Raw genomic sequence first — 17,376 nt, 5'->3', positions numbered from 1 at the left:
CTGAAAGACATGATTCGTCAGCTCTTTGAGAAGCTAGAGAACAACATGACAGAGAAATCTTTTGACCGGATAAAGATGATGAGGACAACAAGAGAAGCGCTAGACGAGTACCTAACGATGAGAAGAGGAGAAGCGCTAGTCGAGTTCCTAAGAACGAGAAGAGAGAGAGAGAGAGAGAGAGAACAGAGAGATAGGATTCTCGAGTGGGTACATAACATTATCAAAGCGACCGAAAAAATGAAGGTCGACTTGCAGAGTCGCAGAAATCTTTTGTTTGGCAACCGCCACTGATGCGGAAACCTTGGCCGCCTCCTCCACCTCAAGGTAAGCTCGGACTGTGACTGTATTCTTCCTTTGATCTAGCTTTATTCAATATACGTAATCAATTCCTTTCTGAATTTCCTGTTTTAATCGTACTGTGAGCTTGCACTCTCAAACTTATAATTTAAAGTTAAGCTCGGACTATCTTTGAATTTAAAGTTATTTTTTTCTTTTTCTCTTAATGACTAATAGACAGGTTGTTCTTATGTCTTTTTATTCAAAACATTGCGACGTGTACTTTCAAACTTCCCCATAAATAAGAAGTCAGTGGCTAATGGTATCAAGCGACACACATTATATAATTTAGACCACAGTTACTATGAATTGTATATGAGGTGATGAAATCATCAGTCTCCTTGCTCTCTTACCAAGGACAACCGTCCAACACGGCGGCCATTATGGTGATGGGGACAGGAGCGGCGGCCGTGCATGAGACGGCTGAGGGGTAGGAAAAGGAGAGAGAAAAGAGGTTTGTGTGCTACGGTTTGGTGAGATTACACCGGTCGATTGTTGAGCGGCGGATCGAAATCAGTGGCTGCGTCGTCGGCCCTCATGGTCGAAGCTTTCTTCATTGTATGAACAATCAATCTCACATAGACAACAAATTGATAGTCCTATGCAAGCTTCAGCAAATCGATCATCATCTATCAAATTAATTCCCACTAGTTAAATACGTAAAGCCTCCAAAATTCGCTGAAAGTAGCTAAAGCAACACAAGTTCACAGTGGCTTCGCACTCAGCCGACGACCAAACAGAGCCATCAATCCGCTAGTACCGGTAAGCGAATGGTAACCCATAGGCAGCGATTGCCATGTACGCTCGCAAAGAACGCAGAGAAGCAGGAGGTAGCGAGACAAGATCGATGGCCGTGTCGACGCAGTAAGAGATCGAAGCATTGGCTACGATCTTCACGCCATGGCAAGCATCCAAGCGGAGCATGTATAATTACCTAAATATGATAGAGAGTTTGCCAGATTGCTGATCATTTTGTTGCCTGCAAACATGATTTGCGGTGAAGTTGTTTGGATGGTTTTGTGCTTTCAGATTTCTGGTACCTATATCGCCAATGGCTCAGAGGAAATGGAAGCTGTTATCAGCATTGATGTTCTGCGGCGATCGAAAGCAAATGTTGTAGACTAGATCAATTTTCTAAGCTCTCTCATATGATCTAATTGGTGTTCTTCGCCTTTTGTTTTGCATTTTTCCAAAAAATGAAGCCAAAATGTCGACCGATCGTAAATCTGTTCTTTTATTACGGATTAGTCGTTTAGATTGAACTTTGGACTAAAGAGCTTGCTTACATGAAAGAGTAATATTCATTTATTTGGACTTGAAAATCTCACTTTGTTTTAGAAGTTAAGCGTGTTAGGCCTTTCCAAGTCTGTATTATCGTAATCCACTGCCGATGTTACTCGTGTATCTTGTGGCTGCGAAGTGCATTAACTTTCGGACGCTTCTGGTTTTGCGTGAATTGGGACTTCTTCCTTCTCCACTTCAGCTGTGATCCATACGATCTGACTCGGTCGTAACCTTCGGAGGTATTCTTAGCCCTAAGCGACTCAACCGATGTCATTGCATTGGTGCCATAGAGGGGAAGCGAGTCACATTCTTCCTTGGTCTGGCAATTGACTTCCGTCTCTTTGCGAGTGGAAGATACCGTCGCCGTCCGGAACTTCAGGGCGCTTCGGGTTTTGCGTAAATTGGACTTCTTCCCACTCCAGTTCAGCGTGATCCACACGGTCCGACTCGGTCGCGACATTCGGAGGTATTCTTAGCCCTACGCGACTCGGCCGATGTCGTTGCATTGACGCCATGTAAGGGGAACCGAGTCACATTCATACTATGCTTCCTCGGACTAGCAATAAAGCTCTGTCTCTTTGCGGGTGGAGGATACCGTTGGTCCGTTGCCATCCGAAACTACAGAATCATTTGAACTTTGAAATGTCGTGCTCTGAAAAGGACGAGCAATTCTTTGCCTTTACGCGCGCGACATGGCTACACTCCGGCCAATTCCCTCTGCCCAATTTGAAATAAAGCAAACTCCTCATCATGATTAAGGAAATATAAGAACCCAACATGTCCCAAATTGGTCCAGGGAAAAATTTTCCGACTCTGGCGTCTTTCCACGCGGTGAACAATGATTTTTTTTTTTATTTATGAAGAATGAGGAGGTGACGATTTGATGATGCGGTAATTATCGACGGAAAAAAAAAAAAACCTCCATGTCTTACTTTAATGTTTTAATATTTGATCCGTTGAGATATATCGGCATGTGCAATGTGTGATCTCATTATTAGTTATTTTTCGGCAAAAGTGAAAAAAGGAAAGACGGGCACTCCATGTCGAAAGAAACTAAACAAACCAACGAAGAAATCGGTTGGGTAGTTTCTTTGCAAAGGATGCATGGAATTCATGGCGGGATGGTTCGAGATAAAATTTCGCGGTGGTATTGAAGAGGCGAGTATGCAAAAATTATCCAACAAATTGAAGATGAAATGTAGCAAAAAAGAAGAAGCTGAAAAGGTACGCTTTTGTTGTCTCTGAGTATGTATCAATCGATTGGATGACTGCGTTTTCTTACACCAATGGGAAAATTGTCAAAAAAAAAAGCCATAAATGTATTGTATTTTGGCTAATTTAATCGTAAATCTTTAAATTTTATAAATTTAATGTTAAACCTTTTGCAATTGTGCTAATCGGTCTTAAATCTCTATTTTTTTTAGCTAATTCAGTTTTAAACTTTATACATTTGACTGGCGTGGCTATCGTTTAGTATTGAATTGACACAAATGTAAAAAGTTTAGGACTGAATTGATAAAATTAAAAAATTTAAGACTAAATTAATAAAAATACAATATATTTAAGATTTTTTTTTCATAATTTTCCCGTCAATTTCAATTGCACATGGTTGGTGTGCGTGTGTATATATTGCGAGATGGTAAAGCAGTTCCCAAAAGTCCACCCTTTGGACAAATGACGGCGTGGCCATCTTGAAGTCAAACGCGGGGCCTTTGAGTCCTTGGTTCCCTCTCTCCATCTTCGCGCGTGTCGCACGTCGCCGTTTGACTTTGCCGTCGCACGTGTCGATTAGAGAATGCCTCAACGGCTTTTACCGGACGAGACCGGCTCGGCTTGGTCGTCTGAAAGTTCGTTTTGTCGCGAGATAAAAGCGACAACGTCATGCTTCACAAATGCACGGTTTAAAGAGAATGTTTTGAAAACGAACCCCATTTGGTTTCTCAATTTCATTTGCTCCCAGCTCTATTTGTTTTCGTAAAAATTAAATAATTTGAAATGAAATAATCATATATGTCGCTTGAAATAATTAATCAATAATTTTTTTTTATCGACAACAATTTATATACAAATATTTTCATAAATAATGAAAATATTAGTCACTTATTCATTTTCGTAGGCGAGATAACCGATTATTTTTCATGAAAATATTGTCAAAATCACTAGTCTTTAAAAAAAAAAAAAAAGGAGACGAAGCCTTCATGTCATTCGCTCCAATTGCTGACGGTTTTCCTCTGGCCATGGCTAAACAATTTAACTCCATAAATAAGGCTCACTTTTTTAATTGAAACAAAGGAAAATAATTGACATGAAAATAATTTATAAGGAAAATAAACCGTTCTTCATTAATTTGATGATTATGAGAAAATGATTTCTTGTTTGTATGAAGGGAAAATCGCCTTTTCTCGATTTAAACTCGTTGTTTTCGAGTCGTGGAAAACGTTTCGCAAATCGACTCGCATTTCGTATTCTGAATATCGAAAAGTCGAAATTTTTTTTATCTTTCTCCCTCGTGCAAACAAACCCTTAATTTAACTCCATTAAGTTTGAGAGATTATTGGCCCGCTGCGATTAATATTGAGAAAGGAACTTTTTCTTTTGTGGCGGTGAAGGGGTGTCAGATGGTGTGGTGATTTCGGACAAGACGAGGTAAAAAAAAAGTTGAGTTTCGGTCCGAGAGCCGAAAAGGGAAGACCAAGTCCGAGGTCAAGTTCAAAATGCGTGCCCCCGCAGCCGTGTTTGGGTCAAAAAGGTTGACTCTTCCAATGGGGAAGTTTGTACTTTGAATGATTGCGCCCAGTGTCGTCGCTGTGCCATTATCTTCTTCTTCCTTCTCTTTTCCCCCTCCTCCCAGAAAGTCGTACCGGGACCGACTTCAGCGATCCATCCAACGCCGAGAAGAGTCTCTTTAACTGGGAACAAGATCTCGTCATTTCCCTGTCCATCTCTCTCTCTCTCTCTCTCTGAAACGAGCTCTTTTCTTTGCTTCCCACGCAGGACCGGGTGAGTTTCTTCGCTGCTTATCGCTTCTCTGTCTGGTTTTACGAAATCCGCGAGCGTGGAGAGGGGAAATCGGTGTTTTGCTCGGTGGCGTGTTGGTTGGTTTGCCCTAGTCCGTCTTGGCAAAGCGAGTCGAGGTCTTCCGATTGGGCGGCGTTCTTGTTTTGTCGGAAAAAACATTTCGATTTGGGGTTCTCTCATGCGTACGGGGGTTGGTGGGGGGGGTGTAAAGATCAGTTGTTTGTGTTGTGGCCGTGTGTCGAGTGATCCAATTGATTCATCCGGAGTTGGGACAAGTGATGATTAGAAACTGAAAAGCTAGGATGGATATTCGGCTGCCAACTCTGGGATTGTTCGCTGGCGCAGTGTTTTGTACGGTTGCTAGGAAATTATGGAGCTAAGAACGTATCCAGTTTGAAGCATTTTAAAGATATGGACTTTAAGTTATGGAGTGAATGAAACGAAGAATGAGATGATACTCATTTGTTTGGGTGACCTGGAGCTGCGCGAGGTCTTGCTGGATTACATACAAGGAACTTTCTTTTTGTTTTGCTTCTTCTTGGGGGCCGAAATACATGCCACTTTCTTGGTCGTCTAGTCTTTTCCATGTTTTCTTTGTATTCGAAATTAAAGAAGTAAAGTCTAAATTTCGGCAAAAGCTGCTGGAAGGATCTGAACATTTGATCATTGTGAATGCAATTTAATGTTGAAGTGCCAGTTTGCTGCTGAGACGCCTTGTTTTCTTCCCTATTTCGAAAAAGAGGACACTGATAAAGGTGCAAAGCATTTGACATTTTGAGTTAAAAATGCTGGTTGAATATTTACAGTCCTCACCTAAGGTACAATTTACTATTCAATATCCAGAAATGTCCATATAGTCCACAAAGAATTTGTAGGGCACCAAGTTTCTCCAAGAAAAAAAAAACGGCGGGTTGAAATTATTCCCACAAAATTAGATTTCTTGCCTTTAGTTCTCTATCTATTCTAGTTGGGCGAGTGAAGGAAGGAAAACAAATCATGTAAGTAAAACCTCTACGTAGATAAAGTTCAGTGGTGACTGTTATTGTAATGGTGGGCATTTCTTCATTATTCTTCATGTATAAACATGCTTATCTCTCTCTGGGAAATGATTTTTCTGCCATCTCTCTCGTAGCGGCTAATTTCATCTTGCTGTTGAGGATAGACCTGGGGCGAAGTTCGCTGCATCTAAAGATATCTGGTTATGAAGTGCTTTTCTTCATTTTTCAAAAGGAGGAGCACTACCCCAGCTAGAAGACCAGATCGAAGTACTGTAGAACTTGATGAAGGTAATGACTACGTGCTTTACTCTCTGTTTGCAGCGTGAAGTTGACAATGGGCACATCAGTACCTCAAAAGCTCTCTCTTTTGATTGAGTTGGTGTAGAAGCCTTTAATATTTTAGACCGTGCAAGTGAAAAATAATGCGATTTTATCAATGGGTGCTCTGCCCTTTGGATACTGAGATTTGTCTCACCCATTGAACATCTATTCGACAATTTTTCTCTGTGTTTTTTACAACTCTGCTTGTTCTGAATTTGCTGGTTTGTCGGCATATGTAGAACGATGGACTCAACAATTCAGCTTATTTGGTTCCCGGATATACTTAGCATGTCTGACCTCTCCAATTCGAATTCCCTTTTTATGAATGTCCAGATGTTTCATCCATACAAAACATTAGAATGTACACATACAAAGAGTTGCGTGTGGCGACTGAAGGCTTTAGTCCAGACAATAAAGTTGGAGAGGGGGGTTTTGGATCTGTTTTCAAGGTGATTGTTCATTTTAATTCAATCTTTTGGTGGAGTATTTGTCTGTCGCTCATTCCCGACACTGAGAGCTGAGATGCTGATTCCTTGCTGTAATTTCTTTAAACACACAGGGAACTCTTAAAGACGGAACCGTAGTTGCTATAAAGGTATTGTCCTCTGAGTCACGACAAGGAGTGCGGGAGTTCTTGAATGAGATAAAAGTAATCGCAGACATAGAGCACGACAATCTGGTCAAGTTATATGGCTGTTGTGTGGAAGGGAAGCACAGAATTTTGGTATATGGGTATCTCGAGAATAACAGCCTTGCACAAACACTTTTAGGTGAGTTGACTTCCATTTGTTAGAAGTGTTACCCTGAGTCTACCAGTAAATGATCAGTCATTCTACACATTTAGGTGGAGGCCACAGTAGCATCCAATTCAATTGGCATGCAAGACGTGAAATTTGCGTTGGCATTGCGAAAGGGCTTGCATACCTTCACGAGGAGGTCCAACCGCATATTGTGCACCGAGATATTAAAGCAAGTAACGTCCTCCTTGATAGATACCTGAAGCCCAAGATTTCTGATTTTGGTCTTGCGAAGCTTTTCCCTCCAAACATGACTCATATTAGCACACGTGTCGCAGGAACAGCGTAAGGCCACGATCTTCCCCTCCCCTTGATAGTCACGTAGATCTTATCCTGCAAACTGATGATGAACTCCACTAGCTTGGCGGGCAATGAACGCATATTGCATGTGATGATGGAAAACTATACTTCATTTGCTTTTGTTTGCCTATGGGAAGGGAATTAAACTTGCTTGCTGCTTGTTCTGAGATGATTTTTCCTATTAAAAGTGGGGAGCTAGTTGTCTGCCTTTGAAAGTTTTCCTTTCCTTGTACTGGCTATAACCTCCTTCTTGGACTTGCCCAGAACACTTGATATTACATCCTTTCCTTTGTGCATAAGCACTGTTCCCATTCTGTTACGATAACTGGATATAACGGTATTATGTCGTCGCTTTTCAACCCCTCACGAGTCAGTCATAACATTGTTTTAGGCATCTCACTGAGCTGTAAGATTTCTGGAGCTGGTAATTGAAATTAATCCAGGCAGACCAATGTTTTCCGAAACTTTACTGGTTACACAACCACATATGCATCCAATCTGACAAGTTTTTGGCTCAGTCCAATATTTTCGTGTCCAACTGGACCAGACGAGAAATGGTCACCTGGTTGAGCCCGTTTGGTCCAGACCAGTTTCCGAAACATTTCCATTCTTTGTAAATTTTCATGATATTCATTTTTTCCTATACAGTATTTGCCTTTGTCCTTTGTGGTAAATATCTGTAATGGGGAGCTTACAAGTGTTCTCACATGGTTTATGCAGAGGTTATCTGGCACCCGAGTATGCCATACGAGGTCACTTGAACAGAAAAGCAGATGTCTATAGTTTTGGTGTTCTAGTAATGGAAATTATTAGTGGGAGATGCAACACAAACAGAAAGTTACCAGCCGAAGAGCGTTATCTTCTTGAAAAAGTATGTGTTTTTCCCTTAACGTTCCTTTCGTTTTTATGGTTAAAAACATAAGCTTCTTTGCTTGCCGCAATAAAGCATACGCTTATCATAGGTCCATTGTTGAACTGCAAAGTCACTGCACCCTCACCAAAATTAAATTTCTCCCAAGTTAACCTTAGATTAGCTCAGATGGTGCCTGTGTCAATTGTGTAGCTTCAAAATGGGAAGCAGATAATAAAATTGGAGTTTGCTGCACACTTAATTTGTAAGTGTTGCTTCATTTTTGTTTTTTCTTTTTGCATGATATTCAACAAAAGGGATGCTACAAATTTTGGCTGTTATTCAAGCTTTCCTGATTGCTTCATCAGATCCAGTTTGAGATATTATTCCTCCAGAGTTAGCAAAATCAGATGTCATGCCTAGGGAGTGGATTCAATAGTTCCTTTCTCGCTACACCATTGCCCGGCGAATAGCACATGTTCATTTTAAGCAACTGCCGTAGCATGAAGTATACTCTCTTTTTCCTCTTCCATGTGATAATCCGTGGAGGATAAAATGCAGTTGAGACAATCTCATCAATTACATGTTTCCGGCTACCGTTTCAGGCATGGAAACTTCATGAGAGGGGAGAGTTGGTGCAGTTGGTGGACGCGCGACTGAACGGTGACTGTGATGTTGAAGAGGCCTGTAGATACATGAAGGTGGGTCTTCTCTGCACACAGGACATGCCAAAGCTACGGCCGACCATGTCGACTGTGGTGAAAATGCTAACTGGGGAGATAGATGTTAATGCGGAGAAGATTTCAAGACCAGGGTTGCTTTCCGAGTTCATGGGCATTAAAGTTGACCTCGGCCATACGACAACCACGGACAAGCCGAACATAGGTGACACATCAGAGTCAGCAGGCACGGCAAAGCCATATAACTCGTCTTCCTCTTCGGAAGACATAACCACTTCATATGCTACAATGACCTTCAATTCGATATATGACCGGAGTAATTGAGAACGGTCACGAGAAAACGATAACGTCCCGGTTGTTAGACTCCCTGTAGAATATTTACTGGAGTTGGAATAGCACACTCCGAAGGGACGCCATTTTTGTTTTGCTGATGCGAGAAAGTTCCAGCACTGGAAATCCTTTAAATCAGTTAGATTTCATTTGATTTTTTGTTTGTATATCAAAATATGAATATCTCAGCCGAGTCGAATGAAGAGTACCATCCAAGATTTTTCCCACTGTCAAGAATAAATGAGCATACTACTAGAGCAAACATGCTTATGTCACGGGCTAATTGATCTAGCATTTCCTTACCCGTGCAGCGTTCGAAATATCTTCCCAAGAGTTAGCATTACTCACACGCTCACCCACGCTCACAAGGATTGCAGAGAGAAACTTTGAACTTGAATTACAAAAACTCCCGTCGATTACAATTGTAAATCTCTCCTCGATCTGATGGTGAATATTGCACTTCCCCATCTACCAATCACACCTCCCTATCTGCCGATAACTCTCTAAAATAGGGTACATTTTACAGTATCATCTAACTCCACAAATATTCTAAATAATTCAAGAGAAAATCAGTTCTTGTTATATGGTTCACGGTCCTTCGAACGTGGAAATCTCTAGACCGCGACACTTAAGAATGACAAATCAGAATTTATCTTGACTAACCACTTTGGCTTGTTGTTTAACATTAAGCGAATAGGCTACCCATATCTCCATTCGGGAAAAATTGCTCCCTTTGTTTCCTCTTTTTTCATCCATCACGTATATGAAGGTTCTCAACGGCAATTTTGAGCTAATTGGCCTCGTGTTCTATCGAATTTAGGTTTTCCTTAGTAAATTTATGTCGTGACACGTAATGTCACTTCTCCGGTCTTGTCAATTCTGTTCTACTGTTTCAACCAAAAAAAAAAAAAATATATATGTTCTACTGAAAAAACCTTTCTTGTGTTCGTATCTGATAAATATTTTTGAAAAAATGCGGTACAATGTTTGTGTAGATCCATTTGTTTGAGTTAAAAAAGAAAAAGAAAAAGAAATTGTCTTTCACGTCGTGGCTAGAATAATGGGCCAAATTTTACCGGCCCAATTGTTCGTTTTGGGATTTTAAGATGGTAATTTCGCTGATAGCCCAGGGGCATTTACGTAAACAGATGACAAATTCGGGGGCATTTCACGGATTCCCCGACATAAAATCCTCGAAGGGTTATCATTTCTCTCGCTCGTCTTCCACTCGGGGTTTTAGAGTGCATCCCAAAACCCTAACCATGGCGACTCAGCTCTTCACCCGCTCCCTCCTCCTCTCCAAGCCTAAGCAAGCCCTCGCCTACCTCCTCTCTCGCTCCCTCTCCTTCTCCTCCGCGCCCGCCTCCGCTCCTCGCTCCCCTCTCTCCCTCTCCGCCATCCTCCGCCCTCTCTCCGCGGCCTCCGCCGAGTTCCGCCACCGCGTCGCCGTGGCTTCGTCCGCCCGCTCCTTCGCGACGAGGTCGACCCATTCGTCGCTCAACGATCCGAACCCCAACTGGTCGAACCGCCCCCCGAAGGAGACGATACTTCTGGACGGTTGCGACTTTGAGCACTGGCTCGTCGTGATGGAGAAGCCGGAGGGTGATCCTACTAGGGATGAGATCATCGATAGTTACATTAAGACGCTTGCACAGGTTGTTGGAAGGTCAGTGTTTGAGCTTGGGGCCTTAGTTGTTTGTTTGTTGGCGGAGATGCTATAATCATTCTGGTGATGGACTGAATGTAACCAATGTTTCTCTCGTTTAATGTGGATCTGACTACCGTTAGCTAAAGAATCTTCAGATTAGAGTTGATATTTTGGAAGCTTGTTTAATATCCGGGCACTTTTTGGGTTGTTTACTAGCAGAAGTGTTGATGTTTAGCGATTTTGTAATTGCTTTTTATTGGTGATGGTTGCATGGATGTTCTTCGGGTTGCTTAATTTGATGATGTCTTTTCATGCGATGATTCAAGTTTGAAGGGGTAAGAAAGAATCACAACAGTTCTTTTTGTCCTCTTTGACTTAACTATATTAGAGAATTCTGGATTTTTATGGGTAGGGGATGGCTGGTTTTTTCTCGTTTGCTTTTCTGGACTTGCCTCCTATATTAGAGAATCCTGGCTTTCTATGTGTAGGGGATGGCTGGTTTTTTCTCGTTTGCTTTTCTGGCCTTGTCTCTTCCCTGCTTTTGCATATATACAATTCAGTTTTCGGAGTTTTGGGTTTTGGAAGGGTTCAGATAGTGTTTTCTAGAACACAGTATTTGGAATAAAAACTATTAAGTTTTTTGTTCTGTACTCGACTTTTTATATCCCTGAAAACCTTGCTTAACCTCTTCACTTTGGTCCTGCTGATTTTGTTGACCCTTGGATAATGGCAGCTATACAAATTACAATGGGCAGCTGCTGCGGCAGACATTTGCTTCTGCGAGCCTTTTTCAGGCATCATGATGATTACTTGATTAGTGCCTTTCTTTTGGTTAGGAAGCTGTGATACATTTATTGTTCAACACTTTTTTACAAAATGTTGTTGCTTTTGGAAGTCATTTTGCAAGTCTGTGATGTTATGCTGCTAGTCTGCTATGCATGGTTTTTGTTTCAAAGAAACTTGTTTCTGAGTTGCGTGTAGTTGCCTGTAATTACTTGAGTAGTGCCTCTCTTTTGGTTGGGAACCATGATGCATTTATTAGTCAACACTTCTTTACAAAATGTTGTTGCTTTTGGAAGTCATTCTGCGAGTCTGTGATGTTATGCTGCTAGTTTGCTATGCATGGTTTTTGTTTCAAAGAAACTTGTTTCTGTGTTGCTTGTAGTTGCCTGTAATTGTGGCTGAAGGCTATATTCTCTAGTCTCTGATTCCGGTTTGGGCAATCCTGTCCTTTCTTTCTCCCCTGCTTGTCCTAAAGCGAGTTGTCGATTGTGTTTGGGATGTCAAACTTGTCTACAGTGTGGTTCCGGACTACAATTTCGCCTAGAAGCCAAAATCTGTTCCTCAATTGTTTCATGATGTCATTTTTATGTAACGTATGATGCTTCAGGTTGCTAGTTTAGCCTGTCGTATTGATTTAGTCTTGTGCACTGTTGCTGCAAGTTTTAACATTCTCTGGGTACAAGCTTGTTGCCCTCATTGTTGAGTCTTTAATGCACCCAGGGATTAAGCTGAAGTTGTGCTCTCTATCTCTTGAGCTTGACTAATTGGCATTTGCTTCTTCACATGATATTCCAAAGGTGCTAAATTGATCTTTAGGAAGCCGGGGAGAGTAAAATAAGCTTTAGGAGGCACACTCTAATACCATCATCTGACCTGAGCATTTGTTATGGAATGATCATCTCCTAATTGAAGTAGAGTGATAAAGGTGATAGAAGATGCTTGGACATTTTATGCATCGTGGTCTTAAGATGGTATTTGGGTGATTTTTCGCTAGATGTATTGGTTGATCTGTGGAAGTTGGATGGCTATTGTGGGGAGATATTTTTAGGTGTTTTTTTACCAAAAATTATCCAAGTAATATGCATGCATAATGTTAGGGAGCTTCTAATTTTCTTTTGGGCTGATGCACTGTGGTTAAATAAGCTTTAGGATGCATGCTCCAATACCATTGTCTGACCTGAGTATTTGTTATGCAAAGATCATCTCCTAATTGAAGGAGAATGACGAAGGTGATAGAAAGTGCTTGGACATTTTATGCATCGTGGCCTTTAAAATGCTTTTGTGTCTTTGATGTCACTTTGGATGAACTTATTTTGTTTGAGAAAAAGATGTACAATATCCCACTTGAATGTCAAAAGATTCTTATCACTGGAGGGAGCTCATCGAAGTTGTGTTGATCATTTTGGAAGACAAGGAAGAAATGTTTGTAGGATAGATGGTATTTGGCTGATTTTTCGCTAGATACAATGGTTGATTTGTGAAAGTTGGATGGGTATCATGGGGAGAAATTTTTAGGTGTTTTAGGGCCAAAAATGATCCAATGATCCAAGTAATATGCGTGCACAATGTTAGGGACCTTCTAATTTTCTTTTTGGTCAATGCATGGTGCTTAACTTGGGTGGAGGGAATGATGAAATGAGCAGGTTAGTTTTTGACTGGTGCTTGGTTTATCATCTTCATATCATTTAGAACACCTTCTTTGCTTGTACTCTGTTTTGCCATTGTTTATCCGTCATTTTTCAGCTTCTACTGGGTAGGTTGAGACTGGTGCTTGGTTTATCAACTTCATATTATTTAGAACACCTTCTCTGCTTGTACTCTGTTTAGCCTATCAATCATTTTTCAGCTTCTTCATGATATGTTAGAATTACCTTGAATGAATTCTTTAGTTCTTTGCTTCCGTCTCTCACAAACAAGGTTTATAATACGATGACACAAAGCTTTCCATTGATAAGTTTTTACTCACTTAGCTCAAAACAAAGCTGGTTTAACTAAATATTCAGTCAGATTATTAGTCTTTGTTTTGCAGTGATTATTATTATGCTTTCTCTATCAGGTGTTTGAGCTCAAAGATGATTCTTTGTTGCTGATGCTGTGTTGTGATTTGGAATTGATTTTGACAAGAAGGAATGATTGGATTTGTTACTTTTGTCTTTCATTGCCAGATGTGGTATATTTCCCTTTCATGTGAAGTGAAAACTTCTTGTTGAAATTGGTCTTCCTGGAAATATCATAATTACTATGATAGTAACTATGGGGATGTTTATGATAGGTATTGGGTGGGTAGTGAAGCAAAAGTTTCTATTGCCTGTTAATTTTTTGTGCGAATGGCTCTTGAAGTGAGAGTCCTTTTGCGTGTAGTCATTGATCATCTTGATTTATTGCTGTTTCTTTTATTTTGTCTGACTACCATTTGTTACACTTGCTATTACAGTGTAGAAGAAGCCAGAATGAAGATCTACTCAGTTTCAACAAGGCACTACTTTGCATTTGGAGCCCTTGTATCTGAAGAGCTTTCTTACAAACTCAAGGGTAAATCTTCTTAATTGGTTTGTTTTGCTTTTTTTTTTTTCTTGGAATTTGGTGCTAATGAGTTCTGTTCTATTACACAGATCTACCTAGAGTTCGATGGGTTCTTCCTGATTCATACCTGGATGTCAGGAATAAGGATTATGGGGGTATGGAAGCTTGATCTTCTTATTCCATAATGAATTTTGCATCCTGAAGCTTATATCCTCTCATTTATAAAAATCGCTGCTAGAGTTGATTTCACTGCTATGTTGACCTCATCATGAGGCAATTGCGCTGCTTCAGTTTTTGTTCTTGGCCGCATTTGCTTGAGTTCCTGTAGATTATACACCTGATTTGTGACATTAGGCAGTAATTTATTATAGTGATTAAGAGATGAATTGTTAATCATGAACTGTTTAGCAGATAAGTTTGCTTCCAATAGAAATGTTTTGAAAGAGAAATATTCGTTCCAACAGCAAATGTAGCCAAATTTGGCTCAGGAATGGACAAAAATGTCTTATGTTTTGGCTTCATGGTTACTGCATGTGTGAACTCATGAGTTTATGTAGCAGTTTGAGGCCTAATCAGTCTTGCGACAGGTATTCCTTCCATGTTAGTACTTTGGTTACTGCAGCTCCAATCAAGACCTAGCTTTAATCTCTTTTGCTTTTTCGGACTTGTTCGTTATAGAGCGTAAACAGTCTCAAATCGATCAAGCGAATTTGGTATATCGCATTGTGAAATTCTTGCCTCTCTTTTTCATGCGATACCTCGTGTCCATTTTATAATGTTTTTTCTCCCTATTTGTCAGGCGAACCTTTTATTAACGGGCAGGCAGTTCCTTATGACCCCAAGTATCATGAAGAATGGGTGAGAAATAATGCTCGGGCTAATGAGAGGAATAGGCGTAATGATCGACCCCGTAATTTTGACAGATCGAGAAACTTTGATAGGAGGAGAGAAAATATGCAGAATAGAGATTTCCAAGCAAGGGACATGCCACCTTTGCAGAACCAGGGGATGCAAAACCCTCCGCCTCAAGGCAACATGCCCCCACCAAATATGGGCGGTGGAATGCCCCCACCAGGCAACTTCGGCGGGGTGCCTCCTCACAACCAAGGTGGAATGCCCCCACCGAGCAACTTTGGCGGAATGCCTCCACACAACCAAGGTGGAATGCCCCCACCAGGCAACTTCGGCGGGGTGTCTCCTCACAACCAAGGTGGAATGCCCCCACCAAGCAACTTTGGCGGAATGCCTCCGCACAACCAAGGTGGAATGCCCCCAAGCAACTACGGCGGGATGCCTCCACGTAACCAGGATGGAATGCCCCCAAACAACTTCGGTGGGATGCCCCCGAACATGGGTGGGATGCCGCCCCAAAACAACATGGGTGGGATGCAGCACCAAAACATGGGCGGAATGCCACCCCAAAACAACATTGGTGGGCCACCGCGACATAACATGGGCGAGATGCCATCACAGAGCAATATGGGAGGGATGCCTCATGGCAATACGGGTGGAATGCCGCCGCAAGACATGGGGGCTGCTCCAAAGATGGAAGGTTATTCACAGAATCAAGGATGGTCCAATACCACGCCTCAAAGGGATGCCGGGACTATGCCAAACTATCAGAGCCAGAACTACACTGCTAGCAGGGACCCGTCAACTGTACCGGGTGGAAATGCTTATTAGGTATAGAATGTTGGCCGAGAGAACTCAGTTCGCCGACCATGGGATTTTGTTGTATAGCTAAAACGGATGAACCTGCCTGATGCATGCTTTATTTCGTGCTCTTAAACTTCCAATTACATTTATTCTGTCTGGATTGGTGCATGAGCCTAGTATTGGTAAGGTTTTAGATTGCAGTGCTGTGTAATCAACGACGCTGCGTCGAGAGACTAGGAGATGACTGTGGTCATGTGGTGTCTCCATTGCACTTTTGCAGTTGAATAGTATGTCTGGACTTTTCATCTCATGCAATTGAACTTCTCTTTGCTCGGATTCTCAGTGGCATCACTTTCGATGGCTGTATTCGTTTTGTGGGAGAAGCTGCCTTCTATACTGTTGTGTTCTCGTTAAGCTATGAATTTTCCTCTCTGTGGCTCTGAATGATATGGTTTTCGAGGCGAGACTTGTGAGCGCATGCAAGGCTAGTGAACGTTTTGATAAGTAGAGGGACAGAACTAAGCCTTCGAGCAGACCAGGGAAGATGGCGTGTACACATTGACTCATTTCTGCAGGAGAGAATGATATTTATTCTCACATGGAAGGATAAGAGAGCCAAAGCACGCCATCCATTGCATGGCCAAATTTTAGTTAGTGGTCTCTTTTATTTACCTGACTTTAAGCTATATAAGAGTGCTTTTTACTATGTGGAAAGTTACGAGAAATGTCCATTCACAAATATGCATATTTATATGTAGATGCATATGTTGGTTAGTTGTTAATATTTCCGGTTTAATTGTCTTTTGACCACATGGCAATGACTGAGAAACTCAATTGACAATGAACCGATCATCGTGATTGGCCAGCGTGATGACTTTCTATGCCTGCCGGACGAGTGACCCGACATAAAAAACAGAAGGTAACTGCAACCTTAACCATTAAGATTTTGACTTCTACGAACCCATGAGAAGTTTTTGAGTGAATTGATACGTTTCCCTCGGTCTACTCTTCCTTCTCATCTGCTGTACATAGTTGGTAAATAAGCGTTGGTCTCGTCTCTTGGACGTTGCACACACCAGCGAGCACATAGCCAATGGGTATTGGCCAAAAGGGCTACGAGCTCGCCGATGCGGAAGATGCCAAGAAGTCGATCCGGAAGAGGATGAGGAGGAAGCACCGGAGCTGCCTCTGGCTCTGCTTCTCCAACGTGGAGTTGGGTTCAGCGGTCAATGAGGACGAACAAGAAGAGAAGCGGGAGAGATCACCCATCGACGGTTTGCCGGTGGTGAGTGCTTTCTCTCACGTTGTTGAGAAGGAGAAGGGTGCTCTGGTGCTGGGGAGCAAGTCTTGCTTGCTCATGTGCTTTTCCAACTTGGAAGTTAACACAAAGGGCTAAGCTGCTTCTGTCTTTAGACAATAAGGTGAAAGCTTACATATATGTAAGGCTTCTGTTGTTGTGGGGTTGTTTATGCGTGCCGTATGTTAGGTAATGCGTCCGCAGTGTCTTCTTAGTCTATAATATGTTTTCTTACATGTAATGGGAGCAAACACTTGCCTAAACTCGATCCATAATATGATTACTCAATTGCAATCTTTGATCTTTTAGCATCGTCGCGCGAACCCCACGAAATCTAACTGTTATAGGGTAATTATTTTTCTTTACTGGGAGCTTGAGATAATTGGCGAAAGACCCCGTATTTGTTCAAATTCATACCATAACAACGACGAGGACAACAACGGATGTTTCTATCCCTCTCTCTCAAAGTTGGGAGGCTGATAGAGATAACCACCATTCACATGAGCAGTGACAAGTTTTCGTGCTTATTCTTTGTAGTTGTGCCTATGTCCAAAC

At 41.6% G+C, this 17,376-nt stretch overlaps 1 protein-coding gene and 1 pseudogene across 2 annotated transcripts; both read left to right on the top strand.

Moving 5' to 3' along the window:
- Positions 1 to 5,130: 5,130 nt before the first annotated feature.
- Positions 5,131 to 9,151, top strand: LOC115755076 (annotated as a pseudogene).
- A 959-nt stretch (positions 9,152 to 10,110) lies between these two features.
- LOC115755075 (multiple organellar RNA editing factor 8, chloroplastic/mitochondrial) lies at positions 10,111 to 15,860 on the top strand. 2 transcript variants are annotated; one of them, XM_030694350.2, is made up of 5 exons: positions 10,111 to 10,580; positions 13,780 to 13,877; positions 13,958 to 14,023; positions 14,668 to 14,925; positions 15,028 to 15,860. In XM_030694350.2, the coding sequence occupies exons 1-5, from the start codon at positions 10,177 to 10,179 to the stop codon at positions 15,549 to 15,551; spliced, it is 1,350 nt and encodes a 449-aa protein (XP_030550210.2). In that variant the 5' UTR covers positions 10,111 to 10,176; the 3' UTR covers positions 15,552 to 15,860. The 2 variants fall into 2 exon arrangements, with proteins under 2 accessions (XP_030550210.2, XP_048130119.1); XM_048274162.1 differs by having other exon boundaries at positions 10,112 to 10,580; positions 14,668 to 14,976; positions 15,079 to 15,860.
- Positions 15,861 to 17,376: the final 1,516 nt, after the last annotated feature.

This window comes from Rhodamnia argentea, chromosome 2 (genome assembly GCF_020921035.1).
Source record: "Rhodamnia argentea isolate NSW1041297 chromosome 2, ASM2092103v1, whole genome shotgun sequence".
Lineage (NCBI taxonomy): Eukaryota > Viridiplantae > Streptophyta > Magnoliopsida > Myrtales > Myrtaceae > Rhodamnia > Rhodamnia argentea.
Note: the sequence above shows the minus strand (reverse complement) of the source record. Positions and strands in the feature narration are given on the sequence as shown.

What these genes read in the sequence shown, in the direction of transcription:
- LOC115755075 (XM_030694350.2), top strand. Translation starts at nt 10,177, where the DNA reads ATGGCGACTCAGCTCTTCACCCGCTCCCTCCTCCTCTCCAAGCCTAAG. An exon ending in GCTTTCTTACAAACTCAAGG is followed by an intron (nt 13,878 to 13,957) that starts GTAAATCTTCTT and finishes TCTATTACACAG; the next exon opens with ATCTACCTAGAGTTCGATGG. An exon ending in GCCCCCACCAAATATGGGCG is followed by an intron (nt 14,926 to 15,027) that starts GTGGAATGCCCC and finishes CACACAACCAAG; the next exon opens with GTGGAATGCCCCCACCAGGC.